At 42.8% G+C, this 27668-nt stretch overlaps 1 protein-coding gene across 33 annotated transcripts in view; it reads left to right on the top strand.

Moving 5' to 3' along the window:
• NIN (ninein) overlaps nt 1–27668 on the top strand; it is a 144712-nt gene that overhangs the window by 44526 nt on the left and 72518 nt on the right. For 16 of the 33 annotated variants that reach the window (XR_002346861.1, XR_002346857.1, XR_002346856.1 and 13 more), the window contains 4 exons: nt 13075–13156; nt 23786–23875; nt 24721–24750; nt 25439–25608. Coding sequence is in view for 28 of the 33 variants with exons in the window: in XM_021101674.1 (XP_020957333.1) it covers nt 13075–13156; nt 23786–23875; nt 24721–24750; nt 25439–25608 (372 nt within the window). In the remaining 5 variants the exon portion in view is untranslated. The remainder of the gene's footprint in view (nt 1–13074; nt 13157–23785; nt 23876–24720; nt 24751–25438; nt 25609–27668) is intronic. The other 17 variants (XR_002346860.1, XM_021101660.1, XM_021101658.1 and 14 more) reach the window with 2 other exon arrangements.

Genomic DNA, 27668 nt, shown 5'->3' with positions numbered 1-27668 from the left:
CAAGGAATTCCTCAGGACTGACACTGAGGAACTTGTGGTCTAGTAAGGTAACATTCCTGACAGATGAAAAGTACAGGGAGTAGGAGTTCCCGTCGTGGCGCAGTGGTTAATGAATCCGACTAGGAACCATGAGGTTGCAGGTTCGGTCCCTGCCCTTGCTCAGTGGGTTAACAATCCTGCGTTGCCGTGAGCTGTGGTGTAGGTTGCAGACGCGGCTCGGATCCACCGTTGCCGTGGCTCTGGCGTAGGCCGGTGGCTACAGCTCTGATTCGACCCCTAGCCTGGGAACCTCCATATGCTGCGGGAGCGGCCCAAAGAGATAGCAAAAAGACAAAAAAAAAAAAAAAAAAAAAAAGAAAAGTACAGGGAGTAAATACTACAAAAATTTAAGAAAGGGAACCGTGTTAGCTCCCTTAATGAATCATCCAAGTAATTGATACCAATCATAGGTGCTTCTTGTTTATTGTGTCTTTTAAATGAAGTGTTTCCACATGCCTCTCTATCTCTTTTATTAGAAATCAGAACATAAAGATAATAATTTACTTTGATTTTGTTGAAGCCTTTAGTTAGATCCAGTTTTAAAAATACATTTTCCTTTCCTAATGGGGTATACTAACTTTGAGATAAGGCTGCCCTCTGAATTTCCTTGTGGTAATCTTCAATATGAATCTGGGTGCTGAAGTACCTTATGTTCTTGGCTCTCTTCAGAGTCAGAACAAGCCACATGGTAGCAGAACTTACCATTGGCTTCCAGTGAGTTCCCTGGATATGGGGACTTTGGACATCAAAGGAACTTTGGAATTTTTTGTGTTAAAATTTGATAACTGCACAAATATATAATTCAACTCAGCTTTCCCACTTTCGTTTTCAAATGCTTGGAGTTCTTTTATAAACATCATGATTAATTTTATATGGTGATTTGCTGATTTGTTTCCACTTCATTAAGCTTCTTAAGTTTTCTTTCTCTTATACATGTTTGGACCAAGTGAAAAGTGACTCAGAAATACACAAGTACTTTCTGGCGGTGACTATTTGGACTTGTTCTCTGTCTACAAGCAAAATTAGCCTTAATCATCAAACCGCCTGTTTGTAACTACCCCGTGTTCATGCTCCTGTCTCATATCATTCATCAGGGCTTTTTGAATGTGTTGAAAGGGAAGGTGGGAACATTTCTCATTGCATGTCTTATATGTCTAAACTTTTGCTGTAAAGGGATTGAACCTAAACGGTAAGGGGTATTTTCTAATTCTGTATGGGTCTCTTGACTCTGTAAACCATCACTCAGTGCCTTTACAACAGTGTCATCTGGGGTCTGTTTGAACTCCTAAGGGTCTGTAGTTCACATTTACAGACAAGAAGACCTTCTGATTAAGAAGCTGTAAGACTCGCTTCTTTTCTTTATTCGTCTCTTGTCAAACTCATTGCAAACTTGACTTGAGTGTTGCGACCTGTGAACCTTGAGTCCCTCAGAGGATTTAGTCTGGCAGAAGGCTGTTGGGAAGGCCTTGTACTCTCAACAAGAGGTAGGAACAATGCTAGATGGCTGTTCTCTTCTACCTACTTTATTTCAGAAGTGACCGTCTCTCTCACCAGAGAAACAATGATCAGGAACACTCTTTAGATTTCTGCAGTATTCTTTTATACTTTTATGAGTAGCTTCTTGTTTTCCCTTTTTAAAAAATTTATTATTTTTTTTTAGGGCCACATCTGGGGCATATGGAGGTTCCCAGGCTAGGTGTTGAATCAGAGCCACAGCTGTCAGCCTACACCACAGCCACAGCAATGCCAGATCTGAGCCACGACTGTGATCTACACTACAGCTCACGGCAATGCCAGATCCCCAACCCACTGAGTGAGGCCAGGGATCAAATCTGAAACCTCATGGATACTGGTTAAATTCGTTTCCGCTGCACCACAACGGGAACTCTGAGGAGCTTCTTGTTTTGATGGTGGGGACTTAAAGTTCTTCAGGGTTTAGCGTAGTTTTTAGACCTTACTGTTCATCTGTATGTCAGAGAAACTTAGAACCCAGATCTTGGAAAAGTATGGTGACTTGTCTGAAGTCAGGCAACTCATTTGAAACAGCACCAGGATGGGAGCCCACATGTTCCAGTCCCTGAGTTTGTATCTCTCCGCAGCCTCCTCAGACTCCACATATGCAAAAGTGGATCTTTCTCCATCCACTGCAACCCACCCCCTTCCTCCGCCACCTTGGGATTTTATGCTCTTGGAGCAGTCTTTGAAGTCAGACCTGGATTCAGGTACTTTTTAACCGAGTGTGCCTATTGTCTTAAATACCCTGAGCCTCAGTTTCTTCATCTGTATAATGGGAAAAATAATACCCTTTTTGTAAGATTGTGAGGAGGGTGACTTAGATTGTGTATAAGCCTTATCAAGGGCTTATCACAGAGCCAGGTGTTCGGTTAATTACCATGCTCTTTGTCTCCCTATACCCTCCCCTCCTCCATCCCTTATGCACCAAAAGGTTAGGCTTTTGATAAGTGGGAACTCCCCAGGGATGATTTTCTGAAAAAGCTCCTTAGAGTGGAGAATGGATTTGCTAGAAACTCTCTTGTGTGGCTGTGGTTTGCACCTATTTCCATCTGTAGGCAGGGTTCCTTGGATCCATCTTGGAGCCAACTTCATACAGTTTCTTCAGGTTTTATAGACCCACCTTTTAAAATGGCCTTGGCCTCTCTCCACATTGTCTGCAGTACATGACTGCTAAGCTAGTTACCCAAATGCTGTATTTAGAAGAAAACATTTTGTAACAGCGTCTTTCATTCTAAAACCACGTCTCTTTGCATAATGCTGTCAACCCTATTTTCCTCTTCATCAACCGTCTGGTGAGTCCATATTTCTGTAGCCATTTGAGCTAACACTTCATGTTTTGAATGTCTTTCTTTTTCTTTTTTTTTTTTTTTTTTTTCTTTTTGGCTTTTCAGAGCCAAACCCACAGCATATGGAGTTTCCCAGGGCAGAGGTTGAATCCTGGCTGTAGCCACCGGCCTACGCCACAGTCATAGCAACTCGGGATCCAAGCCACATCTGTGACCTGCACCACAGCTTATGGCAATGCTGGATCCTTAACCCCCGAGTGAGGCTAGGATCGAACCTGCGTCCTCAGATACTAGTCAGATTTGTTTCCGCTGAGCCTTGACGGGAACTCCTGCATGTCCATTCTTTGATTTCCCTTTGTATTAATAGATATAACCCTCCTCTGATGTGTTGATGATAGCTAGGCAGGCCTTTGTCTGGTCTAATGAGCTCAATTTGTTTGAGCCCTCTCATCTCAGCTCTGTTTGAAGTGTGGCCTGCACACATGGGGAAACAGTATGCATCTGATCTCTGTGATGACAGGACATGATTTTATGCAATGTTAAGTTCCTTTTTCTATTTCCGGTTGCAGGGTTGGGTTTTTTGGTGTGTGTTGTTTTGTGCTTGCGTGTATTTTGTGGTTTGAAATAGCATTTGTTTCTTAGGCCGTGCTTAAATTCTTTTTTCAGAAAGGCAAACTGTTTCTCAAAAAGGATTCATATGAAATTTGGAGAGGGAACGTGATGAGGTCGATTTCTATTAAGCAGTGGTGACACATGACAGAAAATATCAGACTTGACTAGCCTTCCTATTAATTTAGTTTAAATGTCATGTGTGTTTTATGTCAGTCATGTAATTTTCCCATTGCTGCAGACTGCCCTTCAAGGCATACAGGACATAGGAAGGCTTGTAAAATGAATGGCAGGAATTATTATTCAAATGAGAGGGTACCAACCAAGGTATGCAGGGCTCTAAAAATCTGGTTACGTTGTGAGATTTAATTGCATTGTATATTTGTAAAGATTTCTAAATTTTAACTGAATACAATAGAAAGCTCCCTCGGAGGTGAAAAATTGTGCTTAAAATGACAGGGATTGAACCAAGCGAGCCCACTGATGCCCGTTTCTTCACAATAGAGGGCGTTTTATTCACATTTTGGTTCTGAGTTGTGCCCTGAGGGGCTTTTCCACCACATCAGTATTCATGAGCATTGATGGAAAATAGCAATCACCTACTTCTTTAGTGCACTCTCTTGAAAGACAAGGAATTTACCGCTATTTAAAGCTAAGGGTCTAGTGTCTGCGCCCTCACAAGAAGGAAAATAAAGATCAATTTAAGACTTGAGTTGTGCAGGGGGAGGAAGGATTGGGATTAGCAGGGCCAGACTAGTGTATGGAAAATGAATAAACAACAAGGTCCTACTGTATAGAACAAAGAACTATATTCACTATCCTGTAATAAAACATAATGGAAAAGAATATGAAAAAGAATAGACATGTGTAAGTGAATTACTTTACAGCAGAATTTAACACAACATTGTAAATCGGCTATATTTCAGTAAAGTAAAAAAAAAAAAAAAAAAAAAGCCTTAAAGCTGCTTTTTGGAGATTCATTTTGATGATCAACTTGCCAGGTTTTTGTTTTGGATTTTAGATTTTTTTGGGGAGAAGGGGTCACTCAGATAGACATTGCTGGATTATGAAGGACCTCTGAGACAATAATCACGTCTAGTCTTTTACAGTTTTTTTCCTTCTAAAATGTGGCTGATTTAATACATGCTGAGTCTATTTTAGAAAGCTTAAAGTTCTGCCTGTCACTATCTTGAAGAGGTCAAATGTCACAAAACTATCCCTCTCTTCCTCTCTGCTGACCTGTAGAACATGCTCACTTAGCAGAAGCCCTTTCCAGCTTCTTTTTGTCCCTCTCAAAAGCATTTGCCAGATTCTGCTTTGTAATTACTAGTCAAGTTTCCCCTCTCTGTTCCCATCCGACTCTCCCATGTGTGTAGCTGATGAACCACTTGAGGGCAGAGGGTATGTATGTTCTAGCTGTGTCCCTGGCCATCCCAGGGCCCTGCTTTACACCTGGTGGTATTGTGTAAAGTTGAGGATTTGACCTGGAGCAGCAGGGGGATTTCCCTGGGAGGTCAGACCAGGAGTGAAGCGGGCTGTCTGATGAGTCCATCAGGGTGACTAGACTTTGATGTGTCCAATCAGTAGGCCTGAATTCTCCAAGTCAGTATGTCACTTCAAGACGGGTAGCCTGGGGCAAGGCACATGCCTTCTCTGAGCCTTCTTCCCTCAGTTCTAAGGAGGGATGCCTGCCTTGACCATTTCTCATGATGTTGTGCGATTCAAATGGCCACTTGTCCAGGAAAGAACAAACTACAATGATACCCCATTTATCCAGTATTACCCAGAACCTGCATTAGTATATTTCCTAATACCTGAGTCTCATACCCCACTTAGTGGCAAACTTAAAAGAAAAAGAAGAGTTTAATCATTGGGGATTGAAAAAATTTTATTAAAGTTTTACCCTATCAAAGAGTATAGTAAACATTATAAGGCCGTTCTTTCTTTCTTTTTTTTTTTGAGCTGCACCCACAGCATATGGAAGTTCCCAGCTAGGGGTTAGATCGAAGCTATGGCTGCCGGCCTACGCCACAGCAACTCCAGATCCAAGTCACATCTTCGACCTACACTGCAGCTTATGCAACACAGATCCTTAATCCACTGAGCAAGGCCAGGGATCAAACCCGAGTCCTCATGGATACTAGTCGGGTTCCTTACCTCCGAGGCACAACAGGAAGTCCTATAGTTGTTCTTGATCATTTAAAATCTTCTTGGTCTGTCAGCTATTCTGTGTCATAAGAGCCGTGCCCTCAGGATTTATTTAGCAACACATAGATCAATGTGCTTTACCCAGTGCCTTAACACTAAATAACCCCGGTCTGTTAGGTTTGGAGTACATAGGTCTTTTTTAAAAATTATACGGTTTTCATTTAAAATTTTTATTTTTTAATTTTTATTTATTTTATTTATTTATTTATTTATTTATTTATTTTTTGCTATTTCTTGGGCCACTCCCGCGGCATATGGAGGTTCCCAGGCTAGGGGTCGAATCAGAGCTGTAGGCACAGGCCTACGCCAGAGCCACAGCAACTCCGGATCCGAGCCATGTCTGCAATCTACACCAGCTCATGGCAACGCCGGATCATTAACCCACTGAGCAAGGGCAGGGACGGAACCCGCAACCTCATGGTTCCTAGTCTGATTCGTTAACCACTGCGCCACGACGGGAACTCCTCATTTAAAATTTAAAAAATTTATTTTATTTTATTTATTTATTTATTTTGCTTTACAGGGCTGCACCCATGGCATATGGAGGTTACCAGGCTAAGGGTCACATCGGAGCTACATCTGCCAGCTTACACCACAGCCACAGCAAAGCAGGATCCAAGCCTCGTCTGTGACCTACACCACAGTTCATGGCAATGCCAGATCCTTAACCCATTGAGCAAGGCCAGGGATTGAACCCACAACCTCATGGTTCCTAGTCGGATTTGTTTCCACTGTGCCACGATGGGAACTCCAAAAAAATTATGTAGTTTTTAAAAAAATTTTTTTAAGTGCAAAAAGTTACACTGTTCTTTGTTTCAGGGAAGATAATTAATGTCTTTTCTCAATCCTTTTTGGACTTAGCTTGAAGTGCCCCTGTTGTTTAGTTGCTGCCTCTAATCTGTAGTGGGTTGGGAAGCAGGAAAATGCAGCTTATAATAAATCAGGCCTTTGAGAATAACTCCTGAATTGGGTTGGTAGCATTTCTATAAGAGGAGTTCATGAGCTTTAGGATACTTTCCTCAGCTTTGGGCACTTGCCTGTAGCCTGATTGTCTTCTGGGCTGTAGATCACTGAGGCCAAGAGAGAAGGAACCTCCTTGTCAGTGAGGCTCGTGCTATCTCTGAAGTGGGTGTGTTTGTATGAGGTCTCAGTGTCCCTTGAATCTGGTGCAGTAAAGTCTTAGAAGTTGGTTAAATTCCAGACCATAGATATCTTTGTCACTGTTCAGGGGAGAGTAAAATTGAGATGGAGAGGACCCCCCCCCCCCAGCCCTGAGTGACCTGTGTGGGTAATCCTCACCGAGTTGACCTCTGTTAGAAGTAAATTCCGAAGGGCTCTTTCCAGTGACCTGTATCAAAACTGATACCTCAAGAAGACCCAGCAGAGATGGCAGAGTCAAGTATAAAGGATGTGAAAGTCTCAAGACAAGCACCTCCCTTTTGAAATAGGAGCTTCCTTCTGTTCAACTCATTAGCTGTGGCAGCGAGGGACTCCCATTTCATTCAGGTCATCCACTGATTCCCTAAGAGAGAGAAAAATGGCAGTTGGGTCCCTAGAAGTTCCCGTTGTGGCTCAGGGAGTTAAGAACCTGACTAGTATTTTTTTTTTTCTTTTTTTGTCATCTTAGGGCTGCATCCATGGCATGTGGAGGTTCCCAGGCTAGGAGTCCAATCGGAGCTATAGCCACCGGCCTATGCCACAGCCACAGCAACGCCAGATCCTCGCCTCGTCTGTGACCTATACCATGGCTCACAGCAATGTCAGATCCTTAACCCACTGAGTGAGGCCAAGGATCAAACCCACATTCTCATGGATACTAGCCGGGTTCGTTAACCACTGAGCCATGACAGAACTCCCTGACTAGTATTCACCAGGATTTGTGTTCAATCCCTAGCCTCGTTCAGTGGCTTAAGGATCCGGCATTGCCGTGAGCTATGGGGTAGGTCGCAGATGTGTCTGGGATCCCAAGTTGCTGTGGTGTAGGCCAGAACCTGCAGCTCTGGTTCGACCTCTAGCTAGGGAACTTCCATATGCACAAGCATGGACCTAAAAAGACAAAAAAAAAAAAAAAAAAAAAAAAAGAGTTGAGTCTCTAAATGCAGCAGACTCAATCCATTTCTCTGCCACTGAGCTGCTGCACAGATCCCCGGGGGAGATAGGCTCCTGGGCCTCCTACCGTCACTGCAGCAGCACTACCCACTTGGCTGGCTCCATCACTCTCACAGCCAGTTGCTTTGCTTGAAAATACGGCTCTATTTCTTTGCGAAAGTGGTGAGAACAGTCACCCCATTACTGTTCCTGTTAGTGGTGTTAACTACCACTTGTTGAATACCTAACAAGTCTCATTATACAACTCTCATCTCCCTAAAGGTGCTGTGGGCGAGGTGGTAGTATAAGGAACATAAGATACGTGGGATGCCCTTAGCACAGTACCTGCCTGACCCACTGTGATGGTCCCTGGGAACAGGAGCTCCATGGTGGCTCTTAATCACCAGGGCCCAGCATAGGGCCTGGCACATAGCAGATGTCCAATAAATATCTGTTGAATTAATTATAAAGATTAGTTGTTAGATAGTCCCATTTTTAGAGATGAGCAAACTACTGCTTGAAGGGGTTTAGTAATTGAACCACTTCACAGGAGCAAGTGAGTAGCTGAGCCAGAGTCAGAACCTAGATCTAGCAGATTCCAGAGTAGAGCCTTTGCTGCTCACTCTCCTCTTAGCTACCCAGCCTGAGAGGAAGCCATGATTCTGGTAGGAAGTAATAGATGCTGGGGTGTGAGATGCCCCTGAGAGGGAGAGGCTTGGGTATGTGATGTTTGTGGGTTGGCTGGTTGGGAAGATGGCCTTGCCCCTGGTGACCAAAGCTGGATGCCACAGTGCCTGAAGCCCATCTCTGATTCTGGCAGGACCTGGTTCTTCCCCAGGATTTTCTGTGATTTGTCAGCTATGAAATCTTAAAATTCTATGATCTTTTAATCCTTCATTTATTATACCACCCTGGCTCTTTAGCAGATGCCCTCCATCCATCCCTTAACAGACTTCTGCTTTGGCTCCATAAATATGCTGATTTTTTAGTCTGTGTGATCTAAAGGAATATGATTTTGGAAAGCAATTTCAAGTAATCAAAATGAATGTGGTAGAGGAATCACATATATTTTGGGAGAGGGTGGTAAATTGCAAGCATATACAATTTTATGACATATGAATCTCAATAAATTCTTCTCCTTTGCATCGATTTGCATGAATAAGACATATGATTTCTTTCCTTTATTGTTTAGATAACTATTGAGATTTGCTGCTTCTCCAAATTCAATTCAGAATTTTTTTTTCTGTCACCTATATTTAAACTCTTAGGCAATGTTTTGTAATGATGTCCAAAGAGACCTATAGCAGCACACATTATAAATTTACCAACTTCATATTTACATATGGGCTTCTGTATAAATAGGCACCACATTATCAAACTAGTATTATTTTGAGAAGAAATACCATCTCTTCTTTCTCCTCCATGGTGAGATCACATAAATTTAAGTTATAGAAGAATATACTTGGCCATAAAGACAACCATTTTACCCCTTTAACCAAAGTAATACCCCAATTCTGAGTAGTTACTTGAATAAAACTCAGGTTCTTTTCTACTTCAGTCGAGGTAATTGTATTTTTAAGAATTCAGGAGAATACTTCCCAAGGTTCTTTTATCCTTTGTGTTTGCTCTTGATTTCTGCTTGTTTATAAAACTATAAGGGCCTTGGGAGATAACTATCATATACCTCCTCAAGGCTATATTCAAGTCATCCTCCAAAGGTAGTGTGCTCTCTTCTAGAATATCTTAAGAGATGCAAGCTTCTTTGGAGCATTTGTTACAGATCGATTACTTGGGGAGAGAGGATTAAGATGGTGGAATAGAAGGACTGGAGCTCAACTTCTCTCCTAAAAAATAACAAAATTCACAACTAAAGGCTGAGCAGTCTCCACCCAAATGGACCAGAAACCTTAAAAAAATACCCTACTCCAGAAGAAAAAGAGAAGGCCACATCAAGAGGTAGGAGGGGCTATTTTGCGATATAAACAACCCCACACTTCTGGGGTGGGAAGCTCCACAGACTGAAAACTAACTGGTTCACAGAGACTCACCTATAGGAGTGAGAGTTCTGAGCCCCACATCAAACCCTCACGTGCAGGGACCTGGTACTGGGAGAAAGAGCCCCTGGAGCATCTGGCATTGAAGGCCAGTGGGGCTTGTGCGCAGGAGCTCCACAAGACTGGGGGAAACAGAGACCCCATTCTTAAAAGGCACACACGGACTTTCACGTGCACTGGGTCCCTGGGCAGGGTGAGGTCCCCATAGGAATCTGGGTCAAACCTGACTGCAGTTCTTGGAGGACCTCCTGGGAAAACAGGGGTGAATGTGGCTTGTTGTGAGGGACGGACATTGAAAGCAAAGCTCTTAGGAATATTCAACAGCTGCCTTTCTTTGGAGGTGGCCATTTTGGGAAAATCTGGCCCCACCCATCAGTCAGTGCTGAGCAGCCCCAGGGCAAACAACAATCCAGGTGGGATCATAGCCCCACCCCTGTGTAAACATGCTACCTAAAGACCCCCTCAGGCACACAGCCACCTCTAATCCCATCCAGAGACTTAGCCCCACCCACCAGAGGGATTAGAATCAGCTCCACCTACCAGTGGGCAGGCATCACACCCCCCCATCAGGAAGCCTACAGCAAACCCCCATATCGCCTTCAGCCACAAGGGAGGCAGACACCACAAGTAAGAGAGGCTACAACTCTATTATCTGTAAAAAGGTCACCACACCAAAAACGTATAAAAGTGAAAAGAGAGAGAACTGTAACTCAGATGAGGGAAAAAGGAAAAACCCCAGAAAATTAGCTAAGTGATGAGGAGATTCTCAGCCTCCAGGAAAAAGACTTTAAATTGTTGATGCTGAAGATGATGCAAGACATTGGAAATAAACTGGAGGCAAAGATAGATAACTTACAGGAAACACTGACCAAAAAGATACAAGATATAAAACTTCAACAAGAAGAGATGCAAAATACAGTAACTGAAATAAAAAACTCACTAGAAGCAGCTAACAGCAGAGTACAGGAGGCAGAAGAATGAATAAGCGAGGTGGAGGACATGTTAGAAAAAATTATGAACGTGGAACAGAAGAGAGAAAAAAGATTGAAAACAAATGAAGAGAGTCTCAGAGAACTCTGGGATGATGTTAAATGCATCAACATCCATATTATAGGGGTGCCAGAAGGAGGAGAGGCAGAAAGTGACAGAAAAAATATTCCAAGAGATAATAGCCGAAAACTTCCTTCACATGGAAAAGGAACCACTCACTCAAATCCAGGAAGCACAACAAGTACCATATAAAATAAACCCAAGGAGGAATATACCGAGATACATATTAATCAAACTGACCAAAATTAAAGACAAAGAGAAAATCTTGAAAGCAGCTAGGGAAAAGAAACAAGTAACATACAAGGGAACCCCAATAAGGTTATCAGCAGATTTTTCAGCAGAAACTCTGCAGGCCAGAAGGGAGTGGCATGATATACTTAAGGTGATGAAAGGAAAACACCTCCAACCAAGATTATTTTACCTAGCAAGGCTCTTGTTCAGATTTGAAGGAGAAATCAAAACCTTCACAGATAAGCAAAAGTTGAGAGAATTCAGCAACACTAAACCAGCCTTACAACAAATACTAAAGGAACTTCTCTAGGCAGAAAAGACAGCAACAGGAAACAAAAATGCCACAAATGACAAGGCTCACCAGGAAAGGCTCGTATACAGTAAAGATATGAAATCGTCCATGCACAATTATACCACCAAAATCAGAAATCATGAGAAGAGGTGGGTACAAATGCAGGACACTGGAAATGAACTTGCAGTTAAGAGACCAACAACTTAAAACAATCTCATATACATATAGACTCTTATATCAAAACTTCAGAATAACTGCAAACCAAAAATCTACAATTGACACACAAACAAGGAATTTCTGGAGGAGAAATATATCTCATAGTAAATAAGTGCATAATCCACCATGAAGGGGGTCATTTGACATCATTCCTGGAATGCTGAAGTCTTCTTAGATCTGATTCTGATTTCCTCTCCATCAAAGAATTTATGATAATTATAATTAAATAATGCAACTGTACAATTAAGTAATACAGTTCTACAATTGTATTATTAATAACCATTTCTCTCCATGGTACAATGTAAGGTCTGTAATGTCTTATCACATCACCTAGAATGGTGTAAAGCCTATACTGAAGAATCAATAAGATGTAACAAATTGTGAGGACATATTTATATAGTTACACTATTTTTTAACCAATTTATGCATTTTATATTTTACTTATTTTCAGAGGGTGTATTATTTTTGTTATTCTTACCAGTTAAGTTATTCTTTTTATTATGCTATATAAAATATTTAATGGTATATAAGGCTTTCTTCTTTATAAATTTTAGTTGTATAATATACACAATTTTAATATAATGCTAATTTCTAAAGAAAAATTGAAATGTAATAGGTAATACTAAATAGTAAAGATGAAAGCCATACAAAATAGGATAAAGTATAGAATAAATTTTCTATTTGTCTCAGCATATTTTCCATTCTACTTCTTCAGAGGGAGTCACTTAATCTGTTTCTTAAGGTCCATGATATAATAATCTGTGTGAATGTAATTGCATTTAAATATATATATTTTATTCTGTAAAAAAAATAAAAATAAAAAACTGGTTAAAAAAAAAAAAAAGATCGTTTACTTGGGAAGTTTTTCCTATTATCTAACCTAACATCTTTCTTTTCTGGAGAAATAAAAGGAACTAAGAATTCAAAATCTATATTTGAGTCTATAAAGAGAGTTTTGCTGTGTAATTTTCCCCCTCAAGGTGTATAAATATTGATTTTGATGTTAGTATTGGTGACACTGGTGTGTCAAAAAATCAGCCCAGCCCCGGAGTTCCCATTGTGGCTCAGAGGAAACCAATCTGACTAGTATCCTTGAGGATGTGGGTTTGATCTCTGACCTTGCCCAGTGGATCAAGGATCCAGCGTTGCCATGAGCTATGATGTAGATCAAAGATGGGGCTTGGATCTGGTGTTGCTGTGGCCGTGGCGCAGGCTGGCAGCTGTAGCTCTGATTCGACCCCTAGCCTGGGAACTTCCATATGCACCTGGTGTAGCCCTAAAAAAAAAAAAGAAAAGAAAAAAGAAAAAGAACAATCAGCCCATTTTCCCTTCAGTGCTTTAGAAAAATGAAGGTAGAAGGGAACAAAAAACAGGGTCTGTGACTCCCTTCCAGACTGTCAGGACTCTTAACAAGTGATTTTGGATGGGTTTGCTCCTTAAGGCTGTGGAAACTAATATGAATTTATCTTGGATTGTTTATTTTTAGGTGCATTTTGACCAATTTAAAGAAGCATTAATACTTATCTTGTCTAGAACTCTATCAAATGAAGAACACTTTCAAGAACCAGGTAAGGACACTAACATCTCTTCACTCTGCTTTACAAGTTGTCCAGGGAAGAATTTGGAGACCTTGAAGCATGTCTGTGAAAGATTTGGGGCATCTGCCTCCCTCAGACGGAGCAGTTATTTTCAGTGACTTGCCTTTTGACATTGTCATAAAAGCCTTGCAGCTGTTGCACCCTAAAATGAGACTTCTCTCCCACAACAGTGAATTATGGAAGTAATTAGTGGATTGTTCCGAGGCGCTAGGTCAGATGGTGTGGCCATAACTCATGTGTGGAATAAGCAGAGTGGAGTGGAATGGTCCTTCCTCCTTCCTCACTTCCTATGAATCTGCACCCATCTGAACTGAGCGGGGGCAGGGTGGGAATTTGGTGTGAAAGAAGAAGGCTGGCCAATGTAGAGAGAATTTTATTCAGTCTCAGTGTGTGGATAACCAACCCTCTGTTATAGACACGATCACATTACAGTTGTTTTTCCATCTCCTCCTCTCAAGCGATGCTTCCTGATGAACCAAATTGTTCATATTTGTATTTTCAGTGCCTAGTAGAATGCTTAGCCCATAGTAAGTATTCAATGAATGTAGTGAAATGACTTAATATTATATTTCATCAATTTTTTAAAGGCACCATAGATTATGACACACCATTATCTTAGATATCTCCATGAAGAAAAATGATTCCCAATGGTAATGGTAAAATGCCATGATCATAAGACACATCATAATTTAAGAATGTTCAAATCCCAGGGTGTGTGTGGTGGAGGGGGAGGTTATGTCTCAGAATCAACAAAATATGATAAATATTTAAGGGGAAGTCTAAACAGTGCTGACATTTATAATACAGTCCGGTTTTATTTATTTTTTATTTCGCTCTTTAGGGCCGCACCTGCAGCATATGGAGGGTCCCAGGCTAGGGGTTGGATCAGAGCTATAGCTGCTAGCCTACACCACAGCCACTGGAACATCAGATCTGAGCCACATCTGTGACCTGCACCACAGCTCATGGTAGCACAGGAATCCTTAACCCATTAAGTGAGCCCAGGGATTGAACCTGTGTGCTCATGGATACTAGTTGGTTTCGTTTCCACTGAGCCACAATGGGGACTCCACAGTCCAGTTTTTTAAAAAGAAAAGAAATCCATTGTTATCAGGGGCTAGGGTTAGAAGTTGACTATAAAGAGACACAAGGGAATTTGGGGATTGCTGGTACTGTTTTAAATCTTGATCGTGGTGATAATTACAGATTTTACCAGTTTTTCTAACACATAGAATTGCTCACTAAAATGGTGGAATTTGTTCTATGTAAAGTGTATCTCAATAGGAACTCCCGTTGCGGCTCAGTGGGTTACAAACCCAACTAGTATCCATGAGGATGCAAATTCTATCCCTGTTCTTTCCTAGTGGGTTAAGGATCTGGTGTTGCTGTTAGCTGTGGTGTAGGTTGCAGATGCAGCTCAGATCTGGCGTGGCTGTGGCTGTGGCTGTGGGCCAGCAGCTGCAACTCCGATTTGACCCCTGGCCTGGGAACCTCCATATGCCACAGGTGCTTCACTGAAAAGAAGAAAAAAAAAAATTAGACCTCAATAAACCTGATTCTTGAAAAGAGAACATTGAAGATACAGTCCAGTTTTGAGACTGAGGAAAAATCATCAATGTTTTGTCACCATAAGGAGTCATTCAGTGTGACCTGTTTTGAAGAAGCAGAGATGGGAATACATGTCTTATCCTCACTGGTGATCTAGTTTTTCACTGTGATTCTGGAATGCTCCAGATTTGAGCCCTATGCATGAACTCTGCACTTAGCAGCATTTTGGATTCCAGATTGAGACTCCCCCTTTTTGCTAAGGTCATTGTCAACTTTGAGGCTTGCCAGAGCTCTCTGCATGCCCCCAATGTGGCCTGGAGGGAGGTGGTTGCATTGTAGAGATTTTTTCCAGCGAAAAATATAATTGCTGTAGGTGACCATGGACTTTTGTTCTTAGGGCATCTCACATTTTGCTGGTGGTTTTACTTTTCTAAGGTTGTCTCCTAACAGTAGTGTGAGATTCAGGGCCCCTGACCATCACCTCATCCATTTTAGTGACTATGAGCAAAGGCAATGTAAGCTTAGGTTCAGTGTTCTTCTCTGTGCTCATAAAGGGTGTTTGGGTAGGTTTGGAATGGGCAGCTCTGCCACTAGTCCTTTTGCTGCCCTTTTTTCAAAACCTGTCCAGTCACCTGCCAGAAAATTGTCATATTAAGTACATAGGTTGATGGTGACCACAAATATGAAGGGTGTCCCAGAGAGCTGTGCAGTGTTGGCATCTGAATAATAGGATGAGGAGGTAGACAGGGAGTGGCTGGCTGAGCTTGGTAATAGTTTGGAGGGAAGGTTTATGAATCCATCTCCAGACAGTGGCTTCAGAGTTGTGTGTGTGCCTCACTGCTGGGCAGCCAAGGCCGTCATTTCGACAAGTCTTCCATGGCAACACGTAGGGGGATTTTTATAGTTTGCTGTGTGCTCCATCCTTTGGGTGGGCTGCAGCAATCTTTGTTACATTGCTGCCCAAGTCAGTGCAAGGAAACCTCAAAGTACTTATTGATAGAAGGTCACCCAGTATGTATGTGACTTTCCTACACTTGGTCTGGTAGGATAAAAACTACGATTGAGCCTGTGCCTTAGGAGTGGTTTTTTGTTTGTTTGTTTGTTTGGGGATGAGGCCTGCAGCGGCTTGATGTGGGATCTCAGTTCCCAGACTAGGGGTTGAACCTGGCCACAGTGGTGACAGCATTGAGTCCTCATCACTAGACCCCCAGGGAACTCCCAAGAATGTGTTACCTCATATGAGGCTAGGAGTTGTTCCTTATTTGTTCCTGAGCATCTCTGCCTTTTCTGCCTTTGCCCATCGCTCCCCGGCCCTTCCAGTGGTTTCTAGGGGTCATAGATTTCTTTCCACTCACACATTCTCCCACCCACTGGTAAAATGTGATTCCACTCCCACAGGCTGCCTCGCTTGGCTGGCAAGAGATAAAGAAGAGCCAGGACTCAAATGCTGTAGAGCAAGAGGCCACTTAGGTTCAGCCCCTCCTTCCCCTTTAAGAAAATAACCATCCCTTAAATCCTAGACCACATGATTGTGGGGCTGGAGTGAATGCTGCCATTTTATCCATGAGCACACTGAGTCTCTTTGAGAGTAGCAGAGGAGAAGGCTGGTCCTCTCTCACCGAGGGATGGGACTCCAGCAGGCTTTCCTGTGAGGATGTTCACCCTCAGATGGGTGACCTGGAGGCAGCCCAGCCCTGCATCAGTGCAGCCTGGCCAGAGAGATTCTGACAAGTGGCCAGAGGCAGGAGGAGTAGGAGCAGGTTTCCCCTGATCATTAGCGACAGGGACGCCCAAGTCCTCAGCATTATTTGACTGCTCGGTACTTAATTCATCTTCTGCCCTAAGGCAACAGGGCTGTGCTCTTTTTGTCTTGCTTTCTGAAATCAGTGGACAGACTGGACTTTGGGAGAAAAGATTACCCTAAACTATGGTATTATATAATATCCAGGATTTTACAAGTTCAAAGTATCAGATGCTGCCCCTGACTATAACAAAGAAAATCCAGCCTGATGTGGTCGAAAGACCCTGGAACCAGGAGTTAGGAAATACCAGCTCTGCCCCTCTAAATGGGTGGCCTTCTCCATCACAACCTCTGTGCTTTGGTTACTTCATATGTGACAGTAGTTGTACTGGAAAATACAGTCCATCCAGTTCCAAGATTGAATTGTGTTGTCTCCTACTATCTAAATGACACCTACATTTACGGAAAAGCTAGCTCGGTTTCTGGAAGATTTCAACCAACATGAATCAACACTATGAGATTCCGCTTCCTAGTGACAAATGCCCAGTATATTTTATGCATTCATATTCTTCTAATAAAAAGCAGTTATATATAAACAGTACACAAACAAAGGTATAATAGAATATGAAAGGAGATGGAAGTAGGTCATTATTTCCATAGTCTTGGGGTCCGCCATTCATAACGTCTATGAGGTACAGTTTATTTTTAAAATTAGAGGGAATGGACTAGGTGATTTTTGGCATCTTTTTTTTAATCTCTCATGTTGATGATTCTAAGACATAGGAGAGAATGTTTCTCCTAAAAAGCAATAACAACAACAATAGTGACAGCAGTGCAATGAAAAATATGAGATTCAGATAAGGCCAGCATAGTGGATTGGGGATATAAGGAATCCTCCGGAAACTCCAAACTGATTTGCATCACTGGTTCCTAGCCCCTTCACATCTCTGTGTGCAATTTAATTTTTAAATTATTTTCCAAAAATAAGGGAGAGACAGGGACTTAATTACTCAGTTTGCCAAGGCTTTGGATTATAGGGTTTTTGTAATGGAAATGCTGGCACAGGCTCTAAGCTGCATGGCACCAACACGCTGTCTAGATCTGCTCCCCAGAGGTTTTGTCCTTGTCTGATGCATCTTGCATTAGATTTCTGTTCTGTAGTAGATGTTAGCATAATGCAGGAAGCACTTTCCTGATGTGGTTAATATAAAACATCTTTGTTTATCTGGTGAGGGAAAAACTCAGGTTAGGAAAAGCCAAATCACTGAAAAAATAAAGCAAGGCATGGTTTGGGTGCCCATGATTGGGCTTTTGGGAGTAAGAAACATTGCTAATTCTAGAAACTGCCCTACTTCTAATTATTTTCCTTCTGTTTTGAAGACGTTCTAAATATAATCAATGGCCATCTCTCCATTCACTCAGCAAGTATGCATTGCAGCAGATCTTACGGTCAGGCAGCAGACTAGATCCTGGTTTGCAGTGATTGAGGATTTGTGTTTGTGATTGTATTGAGGGGCCTTAGACCCAGCCCTGAACTCTGGCTGAGAGGCCTTGTTTTTAGGAGATACACACAGTTGCAGTTGGCCCAACAGGCGTGTTCTCTTATCCTGTCTCTGGTTGAGTAAGATAAGTAAGAACTTAGTCTGTGGTTCCCTTGGTATATATAAGATGCTAACAGTAAGGACCAGAACATTGCTTCAAAAGTTAAAGCCAAGGTAAAATCACTATTGTTAACAACCACCACCATCAAAAGACGGTGTGAGGACTATTTCCTAAGGTCAGAGGGAGTTGGAAACACTCATACTCACTGGTGGTCATGTGAAATGATAGGACCTTGCTGGAATTTTGCAAAACCGTAAGCACCCAAAACTATAAAAATGCTCTTGGCCAATCGATGCCACTTTCAGATTTTAGGCTCTGGAAATAATTGTAGATGTGCACAAAGATGTGTGTTTAAAGATAGTCCTTTAAAATAGTAATAGATAAAGCATAAATATTTGACAATGACTTGATTAGGCAAATTATGATGTATGTAGACTAAGCAACTATTCAACTGTGCTCTAGATAAGAATACTTATTGTGATGATAATTTTATAAAGAGTAAGAAGTGTACAAAAAAAGATACTCCTGTTATTTAACATTAAATAGGGCTGGTAAGGATTTTGTGTGTGTGGCTTTTTTTTTTTTTCTTTGATCTTTCAAGGGCCCCACCCGTGGCATATGGAGGTTCCCAGGCTAGGGGTCTAATTGGAGCTGTAGCTGCCGGCCTACACCACAGCCACAGTAATGCCAGATCCAAGCTGCATCTGCGACCTACAGCACAGCTTACAGCAAAGCTGGATCCTTAACCCACTGAGCAAGACCAGGGATCGAACCCACATCCTCATGGATGCTAGTCGGGTTCGTTAATGGCTGAGCCACGACAGGGATTCCCCAGGCTGGTAAGAATTTTGATAGCAAAATTGTTTGCAAGTTGTGCCAGTGTATGTTTATTTCAATTCCAGCATATGTGAAGATTTCCAAACCAAGGACATGAAAGTGAAAGCCTCCTACTGGGGGTCTTAGGAATTGGTGTGTCCTCTCATACTGGCCTTTTGATGAAGGGAATGGCGATGACAAGGAAGAGAAAATTAGGGCAAGAATGAGATGGAGGCAGCTTCATTTTCTGAGATGAAGGGCTGGGTAGCATCACTGCCTTTGCCAGTAACCTCATCCATCACAACAGATGGGGTCAGGGAGCCTGGAACTGTGAGGCTGTCCCTGACTCTGCACCATTGGCACTGAGTCTGGGTGGAAGGACCCAGTAGGGGGCAGCTGGAGCTTCCAGGACAGGAGCTACCTGACAGAATAGCGACCTGGCCCCACGGAGCTCCTGTTGTTTTTCCTTCATCCAGATGAAGAGACCGAGCTTCATGGGCGCTTCTCATCTTGGTAAGGACTGAGGGTCCTGGTCTGTTTGAGTCCACAGCCCACAGGCTCTTTTTATGAAGCGCTGCTGCCCTGGAAACCATTCAGACCAGCTGTGTAGGTGATTTTAACATGTAAAACACTTATAGAAAAATATGACCATGATCATGATTAAATCAGGAGCTATCAGCCCTACAAGTTGCACTGAATTAATAGAAAAAAAGTTTCCATGAAAGTTGTTCCAAGCAGTTACTCCAAAGAAATGAGTTTTGAGTTGCACCTTGAAGAGTGAGGAGGATCTGTTTTGGTGATAAGTGAATTTTTACCTTCTTCCCCCAAATGGCTCAAGATGCAGGGCCTTCTAACAGGGAATGGCAGGCTGATCCTCCCCTGAGAGGGCTGGGGAGCAGTCACATCACCATCAGCTGGAAGAGTGTCTCCTGGTGATGGATTTCCAACCTGCTTAAGGGCTTAGAGAGACCCTCTAGTCACACTGGTCAGCCTGGGAGTTGCCAGGCCACACATGTCCTCTGTCCTGAGCACCCTTGTGGGTGCTAACCTTCCCCTCCAAGAGCCCCTCTCAGCAAGGCTAACCAGAGCCACCCTATAACCTTGTGCCCAGAAGGCCCTGTGTTCCAGCAGGAAGCATGAGTCTGATGGATAAGAACTCATGTGGAGACTGCTCCCAGAATTCCGTCATTGCATCCAGGGAGGACCCAAAGCTCCTGTTGACACCTGCAACTTAGGTGAAAATTCTGGAAGGGAGGCATGTTTGGGGAACAGGGTGCTGGTGACTGGGAAGCAGCTGCCTTGGAAAGGGCTGTACGCCCACAAGAGTGTGCAGTGAGAACCCTGCCTGCTGATGGTCTCCCATGGAGGCAGGAGTGTGCTGAGAGGTGGAAGGAATGGCCTGTAAAGTCTGAAACTTTCAAGTGTCACTTTTATGTTGTTCATTCTCTCTTGGCTTCTCCTCTTCTGCCCCCTCCTTGGGACATCTCTCTCCTCACCTGTTCTCCTTTCCATCTCTCCAACTCACCTTTACCCTCCTCTCCTCTCTTCCTTGGCCCTTTCCTCCATTCTTCCCTACCTCTTGGTCCCCAACCCATCTGTTCCTCCCGCCCCCTCCCCCCGCCAACCAGGCCTCTAGCTCTCTGCCACCTTCTGTCCTCACCCCTCCTCTCTCAGTAGGTCTCCATCTCTTTTTTACTTCTTTCCTTCCTCTTCCCTTCCTTCTTCCTTCCCTCTCCCCACCCTTTTTTTATGCAGCATGTGAAAGTTCCCAGGCTAGGGGTCGAATCAGAGCTACACCACCAGATCCGAGCCACATCTGTAACCTACACCACAGCTCATGGCAATGCTGGATCCTTAACCCACTGATCGAGGCCAGGGATCGAACCCCCATCCTCATGGATACCAGTCGGGTTCATTACTGCTGAGCCAAACGGGAACTCCTCCATCTCTTTCTGTCTCTCTGTGTCTTTCTCTCTTTCCCTGTCTCTCCCATTTGATTCTTTTCTTCCCTTTTATTTAGTATCAGGTGTGGGTCTGCCTGCTGACTGTGATCCCTGTGTAATGGTGCATTGAGAGCAGGCAAGGAGGTGGGTGTGCGGTGGGGCTGGTGGTGCTTGTCTGCTGTGTGACTGCCTCTTCCCAGGGAAGCTTCGTCAGGGGGCTTTTCCTGAGGTTTCACATGCTTAATTTTTGACTTGATCTGCAAAGGGTTTTCCGGAATCCCATGAGCAGAGGACATGCAACATGGAGGGCTTCAGACTGACGTTTCCCTGTGGGCCAAGGTGCTCTGAAAGGGGGTGGGATCTCTGGAAATGATTCCCAGGCTAACTCAGGGGGACAGGAATGCAAGTTGAAAACTAGGGTCTGCACAAGCGATTCCAAAATAAGAACATCAGCACCATAAAGGCAGGGCTTTCTTCTTCATCCTGGAAATAGCCTCATGTCATTTTGGGAAACAGGGGAGTTTGAGTCAAAAAATGATGCAATATCCATCTTATCCCTCAACAAGTACAGCATAGTGCTTTGCCCATGGCTGGTGTCCAATAAATGTATGTTAAATGAAATCACGTATTAATGGAGAACATCACTGAAACGCTCCTTTAACTTGCCATGTATGTGCTGTGGGTGGCCCTGCATCCCAGGTCCAAAACTTTTGTTTTTTTTTTTTAAAAAGCAAACAAAAAACAACGACAACAACAAAAAAAACCATTGATGGGTTTAGGCTTTCGGGTAACCATTTCAGCCTCCTCTTGGGTCCTTATTGCTTTGCCCTTGGCCATTGGGAGAACTGAGTGTGCCAAGTGGTCATGCATCACACAGGTGGCTGGGTCAGTCCTGGGAGAGACTGGGGGCAGGGGACAGCTGTTGTTTTCCCTGCCGGCAGCTGGCCTGTTCAGAGTGGTCATTCTCATTGACTTTGTATTTTAATTTTTCTTTCATTATAAGTGCAAGACCTTCTGGTCGAAAGCCATGCCCACGCTCTGTGGTTCATCCTGATTCTGGAAAGTGAACATTATCTCAGCTCTGGAGTTTCTCTTCTTGGTGCATCTCACAGTGAGCTCTCCATGGGCTCCAGGAGTCCAAGACTCCTGTCGGCAGGCTGGGCTTGTCTGCTTTCCTTCAAAGCTCATTTGTATTGTATGTAGTGACGCCAAAGAGGGAAAATGAAAAGCAGGAAAGAAGGGAAAATGGCTCAGAAGCTTGACAATCCAGGTAGAATCATAAATATACATTCAAAAAAAATAAAACACTGAAAGTACAGCGTCCTTTATATTTTGGGGGGTTTTTTTGGCTGCATCCATGGCACGTGGAAGTTTCTAGGCCAGGGATTGAACCTGAGCCACAGCAGTAACAATGCCAGATATTTAACCTACTCAGCTACCAGACAGAGAACTCCCTATAATTTAGTTTTTTTCCACTGGCATTTCATGACCCTTCTGGAGCTCATGATTGGAGCTATTACTTATACTTAAATTCAAGGAAGCTATAGGTAAATAATTTCATTTTTTAATAAATAACCCTACATTATCTGGCACAGATAAAAATTGTGCCAGGATAAAGTCCTGAAATGTTTTACATCTGAAAGCACTCACAAAGTACAGAAACTTCGCCCCAGGGCTGTGGTTCAGCAGGTCTTTGTTCGGCACAGTAGGGGAAAGATAAGGCATTCTGTACTTTGGGTGGGCAAGGGTGTCTTAGGATCTCCATGGAGACCTCCCCTCTGGTGGACTGCTGCTGTGCACTTCCTTTTTCTTTTTTGGCCTCTCTGCAATATGTGGAATTCCCAGGCCAGGGATCAGATCTGAGCTGCAGTTGCAACCTAAGCCACAGCTGCAGCAATACCGGATCCCTAACCCACTGTGGGCTGGGGATGGAACTTTCATCCCAGTACTCCTAAGACCGCCCATCCCAGCACCACAGCAGGAACTCCCCCATGCTGTGCACTTCTAAAGCCCTGCTTGAGGCCAAAAAGGAGAACTTTGGAGTTTTCAAACACTTAACACAACAGTGTCTATTGACCAGGAATGCTCTCTCTCTGGACCTCCTTACTTTTGCCGTCCTTCTCCCCCTTACCTTGAAGGGACCATGGGGCTGCTACTCTAAACAAAAGAAGGATGTGTGAGTGTATAAGTCCAAAATGTAACTATTTTTAATTGGTGCAACTAGTCTAATTCTCTATTGGTCATCTGGATGGTTTGTGAGATTTCATACGAGAAAACTTGAATATCCCATTTTTCCTTTGTGTATGGTCACATCTTTGTTCCGAAAAGATTCTACATTTTCTTAGATTTCTCTAGAAATTGTGTGATGTATGCACATTTTGCAAAAGATATTAACTCCTGATTTATTCAAAATTTCTTTTTATAATTAAAAAGTAAAGTTAATTTTAAAATTTAAGTTCTTGACAAGGCAAAGATAAGTAAGTATATAAATAAACCAAAACCCCACAGGATCCCTAATGTGCCACAGTCTATTTGTCTTTTGATTGTGTAGAAAAGGAGCTGTTTCACATCCACCACTGCTCCCTACATGGCATGGGGTATTTAGTAGTAAATAACTAGGAAGCCATTTCATCCACAGGTGGGTATTAGATTAAATCACAGTGGGTGATTTATTTTGTTTTGTTTTTTAAACAATTGCTTCGTCCCACGGCTTTTTTCCTCTGAAAAAATACAGCATGCATTTAAGAGTTCCTTTGCCACTTCCTTCCCCAGGCCCCGGCTGTGTTCTCACACTGGGAAAATCCCACGTTCCATTTTCTGATGTTACACGTTTTCCCTTTAGTCTTTTCCAAGTCCCCATCACTAACAGTGTATCTTGTTGTCTGCCACTAAAATTTAAGAATATGTCATAAATTAAGAATGGTTCTACATTGCCTCTTATCTGACTAGCATCTGTGGGTGTCAGCTGCCAACAAGTAGCTCGGGTGTCTGGGCCGCTCCTGAATGCTCACATGCTGACACACTCTCTTCTGATAAAAGGTACCTTCAAATATGCATGCGACTTTCAATAATAAATTTTGTATGCTTGAACACTCCCTGTAAGAGAATCACTTGACCTAATAAAGTGACTTGGTTGAGACTTTGAAAAAGCTGAATATAAATATCTCTGGAAATTATAGAGTAAACATAAATACTTCACTCTGAGCATTTTCCGGATGTTTATGACCACATTTGTGAAATCTGAGCTTATTCAGAGGAAGGGCAGTGGGGTGGGGGTTGGGGCGCTATTAGTCACACGGGATCCTCCCAGGGGAGAGACTGCAAACTAATAGCTCCCCCCAACATGGCTTCACAGGGGATAAAGGAAGGATTTATTCTTTTAGTTCTTATCTAATCAGCTACCCTTGTTTTGATGATATGTGTACAGACCTCATCTAAAAAAAATCTATGTCCGAGTTCAGATATATCTTGTTAAGACTGTCATGTTCAAACAGAACACATATTATGTTCTTCAGAGAGACAGTATGTCTGTCTGTGTAGGTGATAAGAACTGAAATCAAAGCATTGCCAATCTTATATTTTAATGGAATATTTTATTCTATTTCTATGCAAGGTGCTAAAAAATATATATCTAAACTGACAGTTATAATGAGTGAAGTATTTATTTTATTACTTTAAAGCTACCATTGCAGAGAAGACTTAGTATGTAGTGGTGGTAGGGGAGAAGGTGGTGGTGGTGGTGGTGCTGCTGCTGCTGGTGATGGTGCTGGTGGTGAAAGTGGTGAAGGCTGAACCCAAGACATGTTATGGAGAATGCTCAAGTCCTTCTTCAAGGTCAAGAGCTGACTCTCCCCTCATGCACATTCCTTTTTATTTTTGTACAGCTCCGAAGCTCATGAAGAGAAAAGAACATGGTACATATACCATTTTCTTAATGCAGTTTCACATTTGCTCTTTTACTCCACTGCCTTTAATTTTATAATGAGATCTTGATTCCAAGTTTCATATAAATGATGAACTATCATTAATTGATTAGGATCCACTGAGTCAGCATCTTTTTTCTGTCCTCCTGCTTGTCTGAAGGATCAGAAAGTGGGATGGTTAACAGAGGAGTCACTGAGGGTTGGATGGGAGGGGTGTGTTGCAGATTAATTGGGATGAGCACTCACTTCATAGTGCTGAGAGGAGTTGCATTCTATCAACAATTTCCAAGACTTCCTCCAGTGTGTCTCTGGGGTAGTACGATCTCTCCCTCCCCTGTTCCCTCTCTCTGCAAAACAGAGCTTCAATAACGAGAACAAATCTGACTCCTTGCCTTCTCCTGATCTTAATTCTGTACTTTTGAGCACCATCCCTCGCTGCTGGCTTTGCATTCTCCCATCTTCTGCTGAAATGCTTGGGATGCTAGAAATCATTTGGAATTAGTAGCTGTGCTCTGTTTCTGACCTGGTGGACCACAAATGCCCACATCTACCACAGCTGGCAGGCGGTGGCGGTTTATTTTGGGGCTGGTATAAGAGGCTGTGTCCGAAGGCTGTGAGGGTCAGTTAGGGGATTTTTCATGTAATGTGATGTGGCCTCAACTCTTGTCTCCTTGCCCAGACTGCACTCTAGAAGCTCAACCCAAATATGTTAGAGGTGGGAAGCGCTATGGACGGAGATCCTTACCCGAGTTTCAAGAATCCGTGGAGGAGTTTGCAGAGGTGACAGTGATTGAGCCACTAGATGAGGAAGCACGGCCTTCACACATCCCAGCCAGCGACCGAAGTGAGGTAAGACCTTGGGCAGTGCATCCACCTGGACCACAGACGTGGCTACCCATGGGTACCCGCATCACTGTGGAGCAGAGGCAGGAGAAGTAAGGGACTATGTAGCTTTTCTCAACCCTTTTTTTCAACTACTTGCTAATCTGATGACTTGCTTTTTGGACATGTAGGACTACTGATCCCATTGTAGGAAGGGAGAGTTTCATTTCTGTTTCAACTTTTGGAGAGCCGACATGACATTTTCTGTGCCTGCTTTATGTTTGTACATTTTGAGTTCAGTCAGTTTTATGTTATCTGGGGTCTGCCACTTCTGCCTCTTGGAAATCTCTCTCTCCTCCATGGCACTGTCATTTTAAATTACGGACGAAGCTAACCAGCTCCCTCCCCCTGAACTATAATACAGGTCCGTTACAGGTAGGAAATGAAAGCACTGTGTTTAGGCATTTTGAGAGCCAGCATCTCATCTTGTGGTGGAGTAAAGCAGCTTTGCGACTTCGTCCTTGTTGCAGCGCTCAGCACTTGGCAGGGATCTTACTGGCTCTGTGGCTCCAGGCGTGCCTGGCTCCCCAGCCATCAGAGCTTCCCCCCACCTCTCTCATCGCCCTTCTTCTCATCTCACACATTGCCGTTATCTACCAATCAAGGAGAAGCAGTAACATTTTATTTTTCTCTTTCTTTATGCCTCACTTACCAGCATCCATTTATAGAACATGATTGAAAGTACCATGCTGAGCAAGCTTTAAATATTTCTTGCAAATCCTAGCTCGAGCTGAGAATGCACATATTTCAGATGCACATATAAGCTGGAAAAGAGAGCGTCTCAACTGTCTTAGAGTAGTCTATAGATCATAAGTTGATGAAGTGGTGGATGTGTGTTGCTGTCTAATGTCTGTGTTCAGCTTCCTGAAATCTATAAGAAGCTCGCTCTGGTAAGATCTCCAGCAGTGCAGCATCTGACATCTTCAACTTTCCAGATTACCCACAAACCCAAAGGTAACTGAAAAGAGCCCAAGTATTGAGCAGAAATGAAACCGGCCCCAAGTACTGCAATTTAGGAAGACACATGACTGGTCTGTTGATCAGAAGAAGGTTATACCATTAAAAGAAAAAAAAAAAAAAAAAAAAAAGAATGATACCTGTCCTCACAATAGAAGTGAAAGAGCAGTGGCAGAAATATGAGTGAGAAGAGAGAAAGACATGCAGCTAGAGGGGATGAAAGATAGAAACCACAGAAATGGTGTGAGTAGTGCTAGTGAGAAGTGATGGCTGAAAACAGAAAGACCATGAGAAGCAAGAAGGAAAACACTGCCTAGAACATCACAGCACCGGGCCCAGGGGGTCTGGAGCAGAGACCACTTTCCTTCTTGTTCAGTCAGTTTCACACTCTTGCTTGGGTCCCTTTGAGAATTTAGCTGCGGCCATTTCCCCAATGAAACATATAGACTCAATGTGCACAAAAATGTTGCATATACTATTTCAGGAAGGCAGGTAATTTGTATACTTCAGTTTTGACTGTGTTTGTAATATTTATCTTGCTGTCAGGAAAGGTATCATTTTATAACATAAAATCTCTTAAATAACCCTGAACAGTGTGGAATGTATCTGAGACATTTCTCAATGAAAAAAAATGGCTAAAATAGGTCTCAACACTATGGGGAGAAGCTTTTCTTATTTAGAATATACTTTAATGTCTCCTTTCTCCAAGTGTTTTCAGTACCTGAGGCATTGTTACTCAATGCTGAGAGATTAAATGGTTTTTGGAGAAGAGAGTTTCTAGTTACCACCTGGGGATACCCAGAAAGTTCCTGGGCAGAGCTTATTTTGTTGCTGGCAGATGTATTCCTTTTATCATTGTTTTATCTTATCTACTGATTTCCAGTGAGATTTACTGCTTAAAAAGTGAGACTCTGGATAAATCACAAGGTCCTGTTTTATAGCACAGGGAACTATATCCAATCTCCTGGGATAGACAATGATGAGAAATAGTATTTTAAAAAAAAAAGGTAAAGTGTGGTATCAGATTTTTTAAAAAAGATTTATGCATTTCCAAAAAAAGAAAAAAAATA

Source organism: Sus scrofa, chromosome 1 (assembly GCF_000003025.6).
Source record: "Sus scrofa isolate TJ Tabasco breed Duroc chromosome 1, Sscrofa11.1, whole genome shotgun sequence".
NCBI lineage: Eukaryota > Metazoa > Chordata > Mammalia > Artiodactyla > Suidae > Sus > Sus scrofa.
This window is presented reverse-complemented; position numbering and strand designations above follow the sequence as displayed.